Here is a 17,137-nt window from a genome sequence, read left to right on the forward strand (position 1 = left end):
ACTGCTAACTCAAAGGCCATTTTATTGGTTTAAAATAGATACTGGGAAATCTTAAAGGGACATTAAATTGCTGAGTACAAATCCTATATTAACTATGCTATTGTTTTTCTCCTATAGCTGCAGCTCTCTTTAAAGCCATTCTGTTATTTTAACTAATTAAACTAATTAAACGATCCAATTAAAGCTCTCTATTTAATACTGGGTGCCGCCATCTTGTAGCGCACGGATTTTTGCATCCTGCGACAGAAGCGGTGTGCTTTCACAGATCTTGCTTTTTGACAGCTTTAACTTGCACTTCAGTTTAGCTCACATACTAGAGATTGCAAGAGTTACATTTTTACAGTTTTGTACACAGTTTAAAAATGACATAAAAAATATAAACTCCAAGATGGCGACACCCAGTGTGAAGATGTAAAGCTTTACTAACTGATAACTGTAAGTGGCTAAAATAAGAGAAATACATTGAAAACAGGTGCCAAAACAGGAGGAAAAAACAGTTGTACTCGGCAGTTTAATGTCACTTTAAGTGAACAAAACTTGCTTTACCATGTTTATTATGCAGTACAGGCGTACCTCAGAGATATTGCGAGTTTGGCTCCAGACCACCGCAATAAAGCAAATATAGCAATAAAGTGAGTCACACTCATTTTCTTGTTTCCCAGTGCATATAAAAGTTATATTTACACTATATTGTAATCTATTGAAGGGACACTGAACCCTAACTTTTTCTTTTGTGATTCAGATAGAGCATGCAATTTTAAGAAACTATCTAATTTACTCCTATTATCATTTTTTCTTCATTCTCTTGCTATCTTTATTTGAAAAAGAAGGCATCTAAGCTAAGGAGCCAGCCAATTTTTGGTTCAGAACCCTGGACAGCACTTTTTTAATGGTGGGTGAATTTATCCACCAATCGTCAAGAACGACCCAGGTTGTTCGCCAAAAATGGGCCGGCATCTAAACTTACATTCTTGCTTTTCAAATAGATAGCGAGAGAATGAAGACAATATGATAATAGGAGTAAATTAGAAAGTTGCTTAAAATTGCATGCTCTATCTGAATCGCAAAAGAAAAAATTTGGGTTCAGTGTCCCTTTAAGTGTGCACTAGCATAATATCTACAAAAAACATGTACATACCTTACCTAAAAAACATAATTTATGCTTACCTGAAAATGTATTTGGTGGTGTATCCAGTCCACGGATCATCCATTACTTGTGGGATATTCTCCTTCCCAACAGGAAGTTGCAAGAGGATCACCCACAGCAGAGCTGCTATATAGCTCCTCCCCTAACTGCCATATCCAGTCATTCGACCGAAACTAGCAGAGAAAGGAGAAACCATAGGGTGCAGTGGTGACTGTAGTTTAAAATTTAGGCCTGCCTTAAAAGGACAGGGCGGGCCGTGGACTGGATACACCACAAGAGAAATAAATTTATCAGGTAAGCATAAATTATGTTTTCTCTTGTTAGGTGTATCCAGTCCACGGATCATCCATTACTTGTGGGATACCAATACCAAAGCTAAAGTACACGGATGAAGGGAGGGACAAGGCAGGTACTTAAACGGAAGGGACCACTGCCTATAGAACCTTTCTCCCAAAAATAGCCTCCGAAGAAGCAAAAGTTCAAAATTTTACAAATTTGATAAAGGTATGAAGCGAAGACCAAGTCGCCGCTTTGCAAATCTGTTCAACAGAAGCCTCATTTTTAAAGGCCCAGGTGAAAGCCACAGCTCTAGTAGAATGAGCTGTAATCCTTTCAGGGGGCTGCTGTCCAGCAGTCTCATAGGCTAAGCGTATTACGCTCCGAAGCCAAAAAGAAAGAGAGGTTGCCGAAGCCTTTTGACCTCTCCTCTGTCCAGAGTAAACAACAAACAGGGAAGATGTTTGACGAAAATCTTTAGTCGCTTGTAAGTAAAACTTTAAAGCACGGACTACGTCCAAATTATGTAAAAGACGTTCCTTCTTTAAAGAAGGATTAGGACACAATGATGGAACAACAATCTCTTGATTGATATTCTTGTTGGAAACTACCTTAGGTAAAAACCCAGGTTTTGTACGCAGAACTACTTTATCTGTATGGAAAATCAGATAAGGAGAATCACATTGTAAAGCTGATAACTCATAGACTCTACGAGCCGAGGAAATAGCCATCAAAAACAGAACTTTCCAAGATAAAAGTTTGATATCAATGGAATGAAGGGGTTCAAACGGAACTCCTTGAAGAACCTTAAGAACCAAGTTTAAGCTCCATGGAGGAGCAACAGGTTTAAACACAGGCTTAATTCTAACCAAAGCCTGACAAAATGCCTGGACGTCTGGAACCTCTGCCAGACGCTTGTGCAAAAGGATAGACAGAGCAGAAATCTGTCCCTTTAAAGAACTAGCTGATAATCCTTTATCCAAACCCTCTTGGAGAAAGGACAATATCCTAGGAATCCTAACCTTACTCCATGAGTAATTCTTGGATTCACACCAATGAAGATATTTGCGCCATATCTTATGGTAGATTTTCCTGGTTACAGGCTTTCGTGCCTGTATTAAGGTATCAATGACTGACTCGGAGAAGCCACGCCTTGATAAAATCAAGCGTTCAATCTCCAGGCAGTCAGTCTCAGAGAAATTAGATTTGGATGATTGAAAGGACCTTGTAGTAGAAGGTCTTGTCTCAGAGGCAGAGGCCAAGGTGGAAAGGATGATATGTCCACCAGGTCTGCATACCAGGTCCTGCGTGGCCACGCAGGCGCGATCAAGATCACCGATGCTCTCTCCTGTTTGATTTTGGCAATCAGTCGAGGGAGCAGAGGAAACGGTGGAAACACATAAGCCAGGTTGAAGAACCACGGTGCTGCTAGAGCATCTATCAGCGTCGCTTCTGGGTCCCTGGACCTGGATCCGTAACAAGGAAGCTTGGCGTTCTGGCGAGACGCCATGAGATCCAATTCTGGTGTGCCCCAACGATGAACCAATTGAGCAAACACCTCCGGATGGAGTTCCCACTCCCCCGGATGAAAAGTCTGACGACTTAGAAAATCCGCCTCCCAGTTCTCTACACCTGGGATATGGATCGCTGATAGATGGCAAGAGTGAGTCTCTGCCCAGCGAATTATCTTGGAGACTTCTAACATCGCTAGGGAGCTCCTGGTCCCCCCTTGATAGTTGATGTAAGCCACAGTCGTGATGTTGTCTGACTGAAATCTGATGAACCTCAGGGTTGCTAACTGAGGCCAAGCTAGAAGAGCATTTAATATTGCTCTTAACTCCAGACTATTTATTGGGAGGAGTTTCTCCTCCTGAGTCCACGATCCCTGAGCCTTCAGGGAATTCCAGACTGCACCCCAACCAAGAAGGCTGGCATCTGTTGTTACAATTGTCCAATCTGGCCTGCGAAAGGTCATACCTTTGGACAGATGGACCCGAGATAGCCACCAGAGAAGAGAATCTCTGGTCTCTTGATCCAGATTTAGCAGAGGGGACAAATCTGTGTAATCCCCATTCCACTGACTGAGCATGCATAATTGCAGCGGTCTGAGATGTAGGCGCGCAAATGGCACTATGTCCATCGCCGCTACCATTAAGCCGATCACTTCCATGCACTGAGCCACCGAAGGGCGCGGAATGTAGTGAAGAACACGGCAGGAATTTAGAAGCTTTGATAACCTGGACTCTGTCAGGTAAATTTTCATTTCTACAGAATCTATCAGAGTTCCTAGGAAGGAAACCCTTGTGAGGGGTGATAGAGAACTCTTTCCCTCGTTCACTTTCCACCCATGCGACCTCAGAAATGCCAACACTATGTCCGTATGAGATTTGGCAATTTGGAAGTTTGACGCCTGTATCAGGATGTCGTCTAGATTAAGGGGCCACTGCTATGCCCCGTGGTATTAGGACCGCCAGAAGAGACCCCAGAACCTTTGTAAAAATTCTTGGGGCTGTAGCTAACCCGAAGGGAAGAGCCACAAACTGGTAATGCCTGTCTAGAAAGGCAAACCTTAGGAACCGATGATGATCTTTGTGAATCGGTATGTGAAGGTAAGCATCCTTCAAATCCACTGTGGTCATGTACTGACCCTCCTGGATCATAGGTAGGATTGTCCGAATAGTTTCCATTTTGAACGATGGAACTCTGAGGAATTTGTTTAAGATCTTTAGATCCAAAATTGGTCTGAAGGTTCCCTCTTTTTTGGGAACCACAAACAGATTTGAATAAAATCCCTGTCCTTGTTCCATCTGTGGAACTGGATGGATCACTCCCATTATTAGGAGGTCTTGCACACAGCGTAAGAATGCCTCTTTCTTTATCTGGTTTACAGATAATCTCGAAAGGTGAAATGTCCCTTGTGGGGGGGAAGCTTTGAAGTCCAGAAGATATCCCTGAGATATGATCTCCAACGCCCAGGGATCCTGAACATCTCTTGCCCACGCCTGGGCGAAGAGAGAAAGTCTGCCCCCTACTAGATCCGTTGCCGGATAGGGGGCCATTCCTTCATGCTGTCTTAGAGGCAGCAGCAGGCTTTCTGGCCTGCTTGCCTTTGCTCCAGGCCTGGTTAGATTTTGCTTGGATTGCGCAAAAGTTCCCTCTTGTTTTGTAGCAGAGGAAGTTGATGCTGCACCTGCCTTGAAGTTTCGAAAGGCACGAAAATTAGACTGTTTGGCCCTTGATTTGGCCCTGTCCTGAGGAAGGGTATGACCCTTACCTCCAGTAATGTCAGCAATAATTTCCCTCAAACCAGGCCTGAATAGGGTCTGCCCCTTGAAGGGAATGTTAAGTAATTTAGACTTTGAAGTCACGTCAGCTGACCAAGATTTAAGCCATAGCGCCCTACGCGCCTGGATGGCGAATCCAGAATTCTTAGCCGTTAGTTTAGTCAAATGAACAATGGCATCAGAAACATAAGAATTAGCTAGCTTAAGTGTTCTAAGCTTGTCAAGTATTTCAGTCAATGGAGTAGCTGTCTGAAAGGCCTCTTCCAGAGACTCAAACCAGAACGCCGCAGTGACAGGAGCAATGCATGCAAGGGGCTGCAGGATAAAACCTTGTTGAATAAACATTTTCTTAAGGTAACCTAATTTTTTATCCATTGGATCTGAAAAAGCACAACTGTTCTCGACAGGGATAGTGGTACGCTTTGCTAAAGTAGAAACTGCTCCCTCCACCTTAGGGACCGTCTGCCATAAGTCCCGTGTGGTGGCGTCTATTGGAAACATTTTTCTAAAAATAGGAGGGGGGGAAAACGGCACACCGGGTCTGTCCCACTCCTTAGTAATAATTTCTGTAAACCTTTTAGGTATTGGAAAAAACGTCAGTACACACCGGCACCGCGTAGTATTTATCCAGTCTACACAATTTCTCTGGCACTGCAATTGTGTCACAGTCATTCAGAGCAGCTAAAACCTCTCCAAGCAACACCCGGAGGTTCTCAAGCTTAAATTTAAAAGTAGACATATCTGAATCAGGTTTCCCCGAGTCAGAGACGTCACCCACAGACTGAAGCTCTTCCTCAGCTTCTGCATATTGTGACGCAGTGCCAGACATGGGCCTTAAAACATCTGTGCGCTCTGTATTACGTCTAAACCAGAGCTATCACGCTTTCCTCTGAATTCAGGCAGTCTGGCTAATAGCGCTGACAGGTTATTATCCATGATTGCCGCCATGTCCTGCAAAGTAATCGCTATGGGCGTCTTTGATGTACTTGGCGCCATTTTAGCGTGAGTCCCTTGAGCGGGAGTCAAAAGGGTCCGACACGTGGGGAGAGTTAGTCGGCATAACTTCCCCCTCGTCAGAATCCTCTGGTGATAATTCTTTTAAAGATAACAGCTGATCTTTATTGTTTAAAGTGAAATCAATACATTTAGTACACATTCTCCTATGGGGTTCCACCATGGCTTTTAAACATAATGAACAAGGAGTTTCCTCTATGTCAGACATGTTTATACAGACTAGCAATGAGACTAGCAAGCTTGGAAAACACTTTAAATCAAGTTAACAAGCAATATAAAAAAAAAAACGTTACTGTGCCTTTAAGAGAAACAAATTTTGCCAAAATTTGAAATAACAGTGAAAAAAGGCAGTTAAACTAACGAAATGTTTACAGTGTATGTAACAAGTTAGCAGAGCATTGCACCCACTTGCAAATGGATGATTAACCCCTTAATACAAAAAACAAATTAACAAAACGAAAAATATGTTTTTTAAACAGTCATAACAACTGCCACAGCTCCTACTTTTGAAGCCTTTTGAGCCCTTCAGAGATGTCCTATAGCATGCAGGGGACTGCTGAGGGAAGCTGAATGTCACAGTTTGTAATTTTAACTGCACCAACTGTAACTTTTATACTCTAACAGTGGAAAGCCTCAGGAAACTGTTTCTAGGCAAAAATAAAGCCAGCCATGTGGAAAAAACTAGGCCCCAATAAGTTTTATCACCAAAGCATATATAAAAACGATTAAACATGCCAGCAAACCTTTTATATTGCACATTAATCAGAGTATATACCTCTGATAGCAAGCCTGATACTAGTCGCTATTAAATCACTGTATTTAGGCTTTAACTTACATTAATCCGGTATCAGCAGCATTTTCTAGCAAATTCCATCCCTAGAAAAACTTAACTGCACATACCTTATTGCAGGATACCCTGCACGCCATTCTCCCTCTGAAGTTACCTCACTCCTCAGACATATGTGAGAATAGCAGTGGATCTTAGTTACTTCTGCTAAGATCATAGAAAAACGCAGGCAGATTCTTCTTCTAAATGCTGCCTGAGATAAAATAGCACAACTCCGGTACCATTTAAAAACAATAAACTTTTGATTGAAGAAAAAACTAACTATATTTTACCACTTTCCTCTTACTACCTCCAGCTATGTTGAGAGCTTGCAAGAGAATGACTGGGTATGGCAGTTAGGGGAGGAGCTATATAGCAGCTCTGCTGTGGGTGATCCTCTTGCAACTTCCTGTTGGGAAGGAGAATATCCCACAAGTAATGGATGATCCGTGGACTGGATACACCTAACAAGAGAAAATACTTTATTGCTAAAAAAAAATGCTAACCATCATCTGAGCCTTTAGTAAGTCATAATCTTTTTTGCTGGTGGTGTGTATATATAAGTGTGTTTATATGTGTATTTTTGTGTTTATGTATATATGTTGGTAAAATGGCATTGGCTCTGATAGGGTTGCCACAAACCTTCAATTTCTTAAAAAAAGAGCAATATCTGCAAAGCGCAATAAAGCGAAGCACAATAAAACGAGGTGTGCCTGTATTTGTCTCATTTTCTTTCATAAACGTATGAAAACCCTGTTTGTGAGGTACTAAAGTAACAATGCAACAGTTTTTTTATTTTGAAAGCCTGCAAGAAACCTCACAGATTTTCCTATTAGGTCTCACCGACCTAAAGAGTTTACTGATTTTGGATTTGATATAATGTCACATTCTCCAGCTGTGCTCACCTCTCCAGTCTGCTGATTACAGCTGTTGATAGAAGAATCTTTCTTCACAATGGTGTATTCCTAAGGAATGAGGAAAGAAACGTCAAAATTCATTGAAAAAACAGTGTTTGATTTATTTCTTCAATTACTCAACGCTCATTCAACTGTGTTCACAAAAATACTGTCAAGCATGATGTGATATGAACATAAAAGCTATATAAGAGGATTCTAGATTAAAGCCACTAGAAATAAATTGAACAAATGGGAATATGAACATATTTCAAATAAATTATCACATCCGTATTATCTTCATAATCTTCATTCTCTAGATGACTCAATATTAAAACAACTCATGGTCTATAGAGATAAAATGAACACACATCTTCAAATAAAGGACAAAAAATGCCTCTTGTTATTATAAAAAAAAAAGTTCTTATTCTGAGGCAAACAAACCAGGACGTCCTGAAATACACACTCAACATTGTGCTACCTATTTAGGCCAATTAGCGCTGCCCTCTGTTTCAACCGAGGCAATTACTAGCGAAGAAGTGAGAGGACATCAAATTAGTGAAGCCAGGTTAAGCTCCCAGGCTAGGTGGGTTCTCTGTCTCATTTGTAAATTATTCTGACAACACATCGTGCCATATCGCTTAAAGGTATTTCAACAAATAGATTGTTTTACCCAAGCCTGGAAGATAAATAGATCAACCAGCTAATTTCTGATCAATATCCCATTTAAGCACTGACTTGAAAATCTTTGCAAAAATTCTTGCCAACAAACGAAATAAATTGCCAGATTTAATCTCTCATGATCAAGTTGGCTTCGTACCGCAGAGAGAGGCCAGGGATAATACGGTAACAATTTTGGATTTGTTAGATTGTTAAATGTGGAAGAATTCCAGCCATATTTTATCTACAAATGCTGAGAAACCGTTTGATAGGCTGTACTTTCTTAGAAACTAGATAAGGCTTTCTAAATTTATTGTCCCTTCCCCTTTTATCCAATGTATAATGGCAATTTATTCCATCCCAACAGCACAAATTCGACTAAACGGTCTTCTCTCAGACCAATTTGAAATTAGGAATGGCACAAGACAAAGTCCCACTATACCCATTATTCTTTATTGTATATATATATATATATATATATAGTCCTTGGGCGCTAAAATAAGACAAAACATTGCTGTTACAGGCATAACAGTTGGAAATTAAGTTTATCAATTAGAAATGTTTGCAGAGATATCCTCCTGACCCTGTTGTCACCCGAAACTTCTCTCTCTGTGGTACTGGAAGAACTGAAACTCTATGGTGAGGTTACAAATGTCCTTGTTAATCAAAATAAATCAGAATTATTACCTGTTAGTTTGCAACTAAAAGAGACTGCTAAAGTAAAATCTCATAGTTCTTTTAAACTTCAATCTGAATCTCTTAAATATATCGGTATCTTTTTATTCCCACATAGAGAAAAATTGCTTACTCTTAATTATGTAAGATTACTTAATAAAATAACACAATTAACTTCATCTTGGTTGTCCAAAAACACATATTAGATCAGTAGAATAAACACTGTAAAAACTGTGTTTTACAAACTTCCCCTATTCCCTATACAGATATATACCTACAAAAAAATGCAAAAGATTATCAACAATTATATCTGGAAACATAGACACCCAAGAATAGGCAAACAATATATGTATGCTCTTAAAGAACTAGGTGGCTTGGGAGTTCCACATTTTTATGCTTTATAAAGAAATACATATCCCTTGTCATGATTTCCGTTCATCGCCGCCTCACTGCGGCTCACGGAGCTCTTCTGTTGTGTTTTCGTCACGTTGCCTAGCAACGTGACGTATTGTCTGACACTCCCTCTGATGTCATGGACCTCTTTCTCAGCCTTTAAATCACGGCGGGAGATCTTGTTTGGGGCCCGTTTGTAAATCCTGACTTCGGATCTGTGAGTACTCAGTTTATTCCAAATTACTCTACCTGCCTTCTGGATATTTACCTGTGCCTGAATTTCCATTTATTTGCTAATAATCTACTTAAAGGGACTTATCTTTATTTGTTGCAAACCTGCAAAGAAGGAGTATTTATCATTTGTTTGCCCATAATCTACTTAAAGGGACATTATCTTTTTGTTGCAAACCTGCAAAGAAGAAGCATTTGCCATCTGTTTGCTAATAACTTGTTTAAAGGGACATTAACTTTATTTGCTGCAAACCTGCAAAGAAGGAGCATTTATCATTTGTTTGCTAATAATCTACTTAAAGGGACTTATCTTTATTTGTTGCAAACCTGCAAAGAAGGAGCATTTATCATTTGTCTGCTAATAACCTATTTAAAGGGACATTAACTTTATTTGTTGCAAACCTGCAAAGAAGGAGCATTTATCTTTTGTTTGCTGATAACCTGTTTAAAGGGACATTTTCTTTTTCTTGCTAACCTGCTAAAGAGGAATAGTTATCATTTGTTTGCTGAAAACCTGCTTAAAGGGACATTATTTTCAATATTCATTTGTTGCTGATAACCTGATTAAAGGGACATTATTTTACTATATCAAGAAGATATACAGAGTTACTATTTCTTTTGGGAGAACCTTGTATCCTGCTTATTTTGTTTCCTGAGTGGGTCACGTCCTGGATATTCCTCAGTGTGCTAGCGTATGTTCTACTTTTCACGCTAGCAGTTGGGTTAGATCCTAAGCTGACTATATACGGCTGACATCCCTACAAATAATTGTGGAATGGAGTAGGCATAATTTGTTGGATCACAAGCATTGGTTCCAAATTGAACATAAGATCATTGGACACCAACAGCTTGGGGGAGCTGGTTGGTTTCCTAAAATGATAAACTTGATTTGTAATCTTGAACTGTCAACAGGTTTGGGAGACTGTTTCAGACTGGATGTTCATTATCAATAATATTCAAGTTATCTCTACACCACACTCACCTTTATATTTTAAACAACTTTCCAATTTACTTATATTATCAAATCTGCTTAATTCTCTTCCTATTATCAAATTTGCTTCATTCTCTTGTTATCCTTAGCTGAATTAACAGCACTGCACTACTGGCAGCTAGATGAACACATATAGTTAGCCAATCACAAGAGACAAATGTATGCATGCACCAATCAGCAGCTAGCTCCCACTAGTGTAGGATATGTGTGTATTCTTTTTCAACAAGGGGTACCAAGAAAATGAAGCAAATTTGAAAATAGAAGTGATTTTAAAAGTGTCTTAAAATAACATGCTCTATCTGAATCATTCAAATTTAATTTTGACTTTCCTATCCCTTTAACACCTATCCTAGCAAATCCTGAATTTGTTGTAGGTCTAGCTCACATTCAAGAGATAGAACTACATATAAGTAGACTCATGCCAATTATATCACTAACAGATAGAAATAGATTAAAACCCAAACAAAAATTGATCATTTAGGGCTAGGTTTTAGGAAAAAATAGGTTGCCAGGTCAATCATTTTATTAACTCACATAAGGATAGACACAATTTGCTTAGACCACCTAACGTCATTGAGCAGATGTGTTTAACCGAAAAACCACACAAAACTTTTTTTTATTTTCCCTCTATAAATTACTGCTTAAAGGGACAGTATACACCAATTTTCATATAACTGCAAGTAATAATAAACACTATTATAAAGAATAATATGCACATATGCTGATCTAAAAATACAGTATAAAACCTTTTAAAAACTTACTTAGAAGCTCCCAGTTTTGCACTTTTGATTAGTTTGACTGGAACACCCACTGAAAGCAGACTCTTCCCCCCTCCCCCTTCCTGTGCATATGAAAAAACTCTTTAAACAAACAAGTGCAAGCTGGAGTAGGTATACTTAAGTATTCTAGTAAAACATTGGGGCATGGTTAGGAGTCTGAAAATCAGCACAATGTTATTTAAAAATAAGCAAAACTACACATTTAAAAAAAAATAAAAAAATTGTATAGGTTATATAAATGGATCATCTACAAAACATTTATGCAAAGAAAAATCTAGTGTATAATGTCCCTTTAATGCCATGCCCCTAACCCTCCTACATTTTTACCGACTTAGGAAAAAGAAAAATGAACTTGGGGAACAATTTATGCAATAGTAGTGGAAATTTACCAGAATACAGCACATTCAGCTCATTCTGTGCATTCTGTGCATGCACTCGAGACGAACATCAAGATATTATTCTGATGGTACCTGCCCCCACTAAGAATAAAATATGTTTCCAGGGGCTTCCAACAGGTGCTGGAGATTGGGGACCGATAAAGGAGCCAAGTTTCACATTTGGTGGAATTGTAATAAAATCAAAAGATTATGGGATTATGATTTAAAATGAGATTAATAGCATCCTTTCCTGCAACCTACTATTGTCCCCTCAAATATGTCCCTTTAATCTGCTGGGAGAGATTATATGCACTATCCAAAGAGTCCTTTGTTAAATTTTACTCAATGCTGCCGGACAACTTATTGCTTCAAACTGGAAAAGTGTAAGCGCCCCCACATTGGTTATGTGGAATAAAGGGTACAGAAAACTTTACTTGAAAGATGCTACTATTTTAAAATGGGACACTTGAGAATATTTCATAACATTATGTTTTATTGGGATTCATATGTAGGGGAACACAACACTATATAATCAGATCATTCTTTTCCTTACATTTATTTAACGATTATTCTGTCATAGTGTCAGAGACATCTATTTAAAACATTTAGGAAGCCAGTTGATATAATTTTCGTTTTGAATGCAGAATTAAAGTGATGGTAAAGTTACCTTACCAGTATAGCATCAATTGTGTAAAATCAATATAAGTTTCATTCATCAGTTCTTATATATGTGAGTAGAAATAAAGTTATCAGCCTTACAAGTGCAATTTATTAACGTCCGATAATTCAACCCGTATAAACATTTTTTTTTCTCCTACTGATCACGCTGTTAGGCGAACCAATTGAAATTCTGGCTGTTAGGCAGCTGTCCATTGACGTCACCCGCTCCCTTAAATCATCTGCGCATGCGCCATTTGTTTTCCTTGTTCTAGAGAACAGCGCATGCTCCCATTTTGTGCATGCGTCCTGATTACTTGGGGGAATCGCCAGTTACGTCATAGGCTTCTTACTGACAACTGCATCATTATACGATTATCGTATGCGCTGTGGAAAGCAGCATAGGCAATTTGCGCATGCGCAGTTAGATTTGCAGTTACTTCAGAATCGGGAACAAGCTTTTGAGCAAGGTAGAGAGCAGAACACGGAAGTAGGGGTAGGGAGGAGTGGGGTGAGAAACGGCAGGGAATTTGAAATATATATATTTTTAAAACAAAAGCAGTAATATTAAAAAAGCACTTAGCGACTACATACATTTACTATTGATAGATGATTTGGTGTCTTCAATACCGGTTACATTTACCTCCACTTTAATGCTTAAATATAATACAAGTACAGGTTACATTTTGATAATAGCTATAATTATTGTTCCATTTTGTTTCATTAAGTTGAGTTACTTATGTTGATGTAATTACTATTCCAATATGACATTCTGCGAAAATATGTAATGTATTGATTACTTTATTCTACTGTACATGTCAAGTGTAATGCGAATGGTCTCATAGAAATATCTCCATCAGGCTCCAGATCACACGTGCTGGGCTTTCAATTTTATTAAACATTTTCTTAAAAATCTATTCAAACACACAATGTAGATGGGCTTGCTTGGATATAAGATTTTGTGTAGTTCTTTTTTTACACATGACATGTCGTAATTGTAAGTTATATTGTTGATAATTTACTTGGAAATTAATAAATAGCCATTAAAAAAAAAATACTGTCAAATACAGATGTACATAACTATAGTCCTCAATTGCTAATGACATTCATGGAACACGTACGCACATTCATAGAATGTTTGCTAAAATATGATCTGCATGAGGAACAGTGTATCGTTCTGTTTAAAGATTATTATAAAGAAGAAAATCTGTACAGTAGTCAAAAAAATTTTTTTGGACTACTGCGATCTCAGGCCCCCATTCCAATTCATCAGAAAAGCAGTACAAAAACATAAAATATGCATAATCTGATTATTTCTGGCTTTCTTTTCTAAGACACAACAACCCATTAGAATGGAAGAAAGACCGAAGTCTCATTTTTCCCACTTTAAATTAACGCTTGTTTTTATGTTAAATAAGCCCTAAGCGGCTTCTGAATTCACTCCTTTTTTTTTGTCTGGGTTCTCCGCCTTGCTTCCTTCGGCTCTCCCTTTTTCTCTTCTCTTTTTCCAAGCTAATCTTCTTATTGCTGTTTTATTTATTTGTTTTAATTCCTTGTATTTATTTTTGTATTCAGAAGTATTTGCTTTTTGTAAGTATGCTACTAAAGTTTCCCAGTAGAAGAAAAAAAAATATATAGAGTCCCAACATGATAACACTGCCAGTACGCAGTTTAGGGCATTTTTTTTTTTTTTACATTTAAGTATTTATTTTTATTTTCTGTAGTGTAGGAATCCTTCCTCATCCTATCACCTCCCTGATCCCCCCACAAAGAGCCCCCTCCACTGTTTTCCACCATCTTTGTTACTGCCGGCCAGTCTGACAGTAAAAAATGACACTTATTTTATTATTTCTTTGATGTAAATATTTTCTCTTAGTGTAGGGGACCCCCCTCACCCTCCTCTCTATAAGCAATCTTATTTTCTGCATTTTTACCATAGGGACCCATACCTCCCTCTCACCTGAGAAACCCTTTTTGCTGTAGTGTATGGACCCGCCCCTCCCTCCCCACTCCCACGATGTGCCACTCACCCGCCTCACCGCAAAGATCTTTACAGACACTTTGACTGTCTGTAACGATCAGCAGTCTGGCTTCATATGGTACCGGAGCATGATTAGTGCTCCCTTACCATATGAAGGTAGATGCCTTCTACCCCCAGGTTACGGCTACTGCTGTCAGACCACAACTTGCGTCTCTGTGCTGGACGTAGGTATTATGTCAACACAGTACACTGGGCAAGGTAATGAATGAAGAACAACTAAGATATTATGTTTAAAACAAGATAAAACAAGGTTTTAAATGGTGAAGGCTGTTGAATTAGAATCATCCAAATATTCTGCTAAAAGCTGCTGGAAAAATGTTTTCTGATATCAGAATACAGCAGTTGAATTCCATAAATGCAAAGTACTGAAGTTAATGTGGCTAGAAGCTACTGGAAAACTACATACATAATAACCATACTTTCTATTGTATTTCAAATAGACTGTAAAAACCCTGAAAAATAGTTCAAATGGCTATTCTAATGGATTGTGAGAAATCTCTCTTGAGTTTAAAACATTAATAGCTCAATGAATAACATACAACACCGCGTTTTTTTTGTTTGTTTTTTAAATATGCCATTTTTTACCATAATGGATTTTTCTACCTACAATATATTAATTTTAACACACATACACATTACAGTGAAGGATATAAGTGCATGTCACTCAGTATTCAGCTACTATCACCTCTCCAGTCAGCAGGTAGATAATTTCCAGAGCATGAGCCAAGAACTTCTCAACCATTTTCTTCTTATCCTTGCTCATTATGCTTGTTCATGGGTTATTCAGATGCAATGAGAGGAAGTTCTGTAGAAATCATAAAGATGCTAAATGTAAGTCATAATAGGAAATAGCATTTACCATTTGAATCACCGATTTATGAAGAGCAGAAAAACAACTATTGGCCCCTAGTAAAAAAAAATATCAAACGTTAACATCTAAACCAACATAGGCAGAAATCAACTCAGAGTAAATTAAATAATGTGTCCTGCTAGTGAAAGGAAATCAACCACAATTACTTCTCTTTAATGTCCAGTTCTGTAATGGGACTTATTTTGCAATTACAAATTGTAGACTGTGTGGTATAATAATAAATGCAACAGAAGCTGAGCACTATCTTAGGAATGCAGGATTTTCATTTTGCTGACTGTATTCTTTCAATTTAATTTCTCTCATACATAAATCCTTCAGTCTCTTGTCCATCAAGAGCAATCTACAAGCCATAGATATTGCTTTTATCTCAAGCAGTGTACAAACTCTCCTTGTTGTGCGAAAACTACTTCCTCTCACAAAAATGCCTCATCCTTTCCACTCTTTTAGTACACTTATTCAATATAAATCTTAGTGTCCCCAAACTCCCGGTAAACACGGAATACTGACTTTATATTTACAAAGCATCATCATTTAAGAAACAGTTTTCTTGACTAGCAATCCTTAGATTACTACTTTTTTCTTTCATTGCTTCGTCATGATTTCATACCCTATCTTTCACTAAACACTGCCTCATCTGACATACATCTTGTGTAAGGCATTGGGTTCCCTCAGCAAATTATCACAGTTTCCTCTTCAGACTTTCCGCTCAATCTCCAGCAATATCCTTTAACGTTATGCCTCTAACAAAATAATCCTCTATTATTCTCTCTCATGCATAGGATTCTCATTCTGTCACTTTTTCCTCCCATGAGCCTGTCGTCAACCTCCTTGTACATACAAATACTCCTGATACTGTCACATAAATTGCACACCATCAGCCACCTTCTTAGACCCATGTCTCTCACACCCATGTGCCTTATCATGTCACCTTTGTACTAAACCTCATCCTCTCATCACTTCTCACTCACTTACAGAATCCACCTTATCCTTACTACTCCTCTCTTAACCTCCTCCTTTCATCTCCTGTCGAGCACAGCATCTATCTCAACTTCTCAATCCCTCTCACTCAAAGCCTCTGCCTCACTGATGATTCCCCTCTCCCTCAGATTCATCCTCCTTCTCTCATCCCCTCTCCTCACCACCGTTTCCTTCACACAGAAACTATTGCTCATCCTCTCATCCCCTTTCCCATCATACTCAGCATCAACCTTATCCCATCTCTTTCAAGCCTCTACCTCATTTTTTTATTAATTTATTAATTAATACTAATCATTACATCCCCTATCCCAAGACAAGGAAGTTGGTTTCTTATTCAAGCTGTTTCTTATTCGTGAAATTTTGTTTCTTATTCATGGAAGTTGGTTTCTTATTCAATTTTTTGTCAGACTGCTTTAAATTGACTTTAAAATAAAAATATAGGTTTTATTTAAATAATAATATGATTCATATAATGTAGTTACACAGAGGTGGAATCCCTTTATACAACAATTGGATATACAAACTGGAAAAAGGACATACGTTGGCACCAATATCAATATTACTATTTTGAATAAGTAACTGATATTTTCAAAGGGTTAATGACCATTGGGCCACTAAATTCTCTATGAATATACACAGGGTAGATCCCCCTCCATGACATGCAATTGTTTTTAGCCTTGCCCAATTGTGTTTTGGGCACAGAAATTGATGCTAACACTGGCATTGGTGCTGTAATTACCATTTTTGAATAAGTAACAGATATTTTTGAAGGGATAATGACCATTGGGCCACTGATTTCACTATGAATACAGTGGGGCAAAAAAGTATTTAGTCAGCCACCAATTGTGCAAGTTCTCCCACTTAAGAAGATGAGAGAGGCCTGTAATTTTCATCATAGGTATACCTCAACTATGAGAGACAAAATGTGGAAACAAATCCAGACAATCACATTGTCTGATTTGGAAAGAATTTATTTGCAAATTATGGTGGAAAATAAGTATTTGGTCAATATCAAAAGTTCATCTCAATACTTTGTTATATATC

At 38.3% G+C, this 17,137-nt stretch overlaps 1 protein-coding gene across 2 annotated transcripts in view; it reads right to left on the bottom strand.

Annotated features, from left to right (window-relative positions):
• Positions 1–15,053, bottom strand: part of LOC128638508 (zinc finger protein 879-like) — a 113,132-nt gene extending 98,079 nt beyond the window's left edge. For both annotated transcript variants that reach the window (XM_053690506.1, XM_053690505.1), the window contains exons 1-2: positions 14,930–15,053; positions 7,453–7,512 (exon numbers count right to left, since the gene is read on the bottom strand). In XM_053690506.1, coding sequence (XP_053546481.1) covers positions 7,453–7,512; positions 14,930–15,007 — 138 coding nt within the window. In that variant the 5' untranslated portion in view covers positions 15,008–15,053. The remainder of the gene's footprint in view (positions 1–7,452; positions 7,513–14,929) is intronic.
• Between the last annotated feature and the right edge of the window lie 2,084 nt (positions 15,054–17,137).

This window comes from Bombina bombina, chromosome 8, assembly GCF_027579735.1.
Source record: "Bombina bombina isolate aBomBom1 chromosome 8, aBomBom1.pri, whole genome shotgun sequence".
Taxonomy (NCBI): Eukaryota; Metazoa; Chordata; class Amphibia; order Anura; family Bombinatoridae; genus Bombina; species Bombina bombina.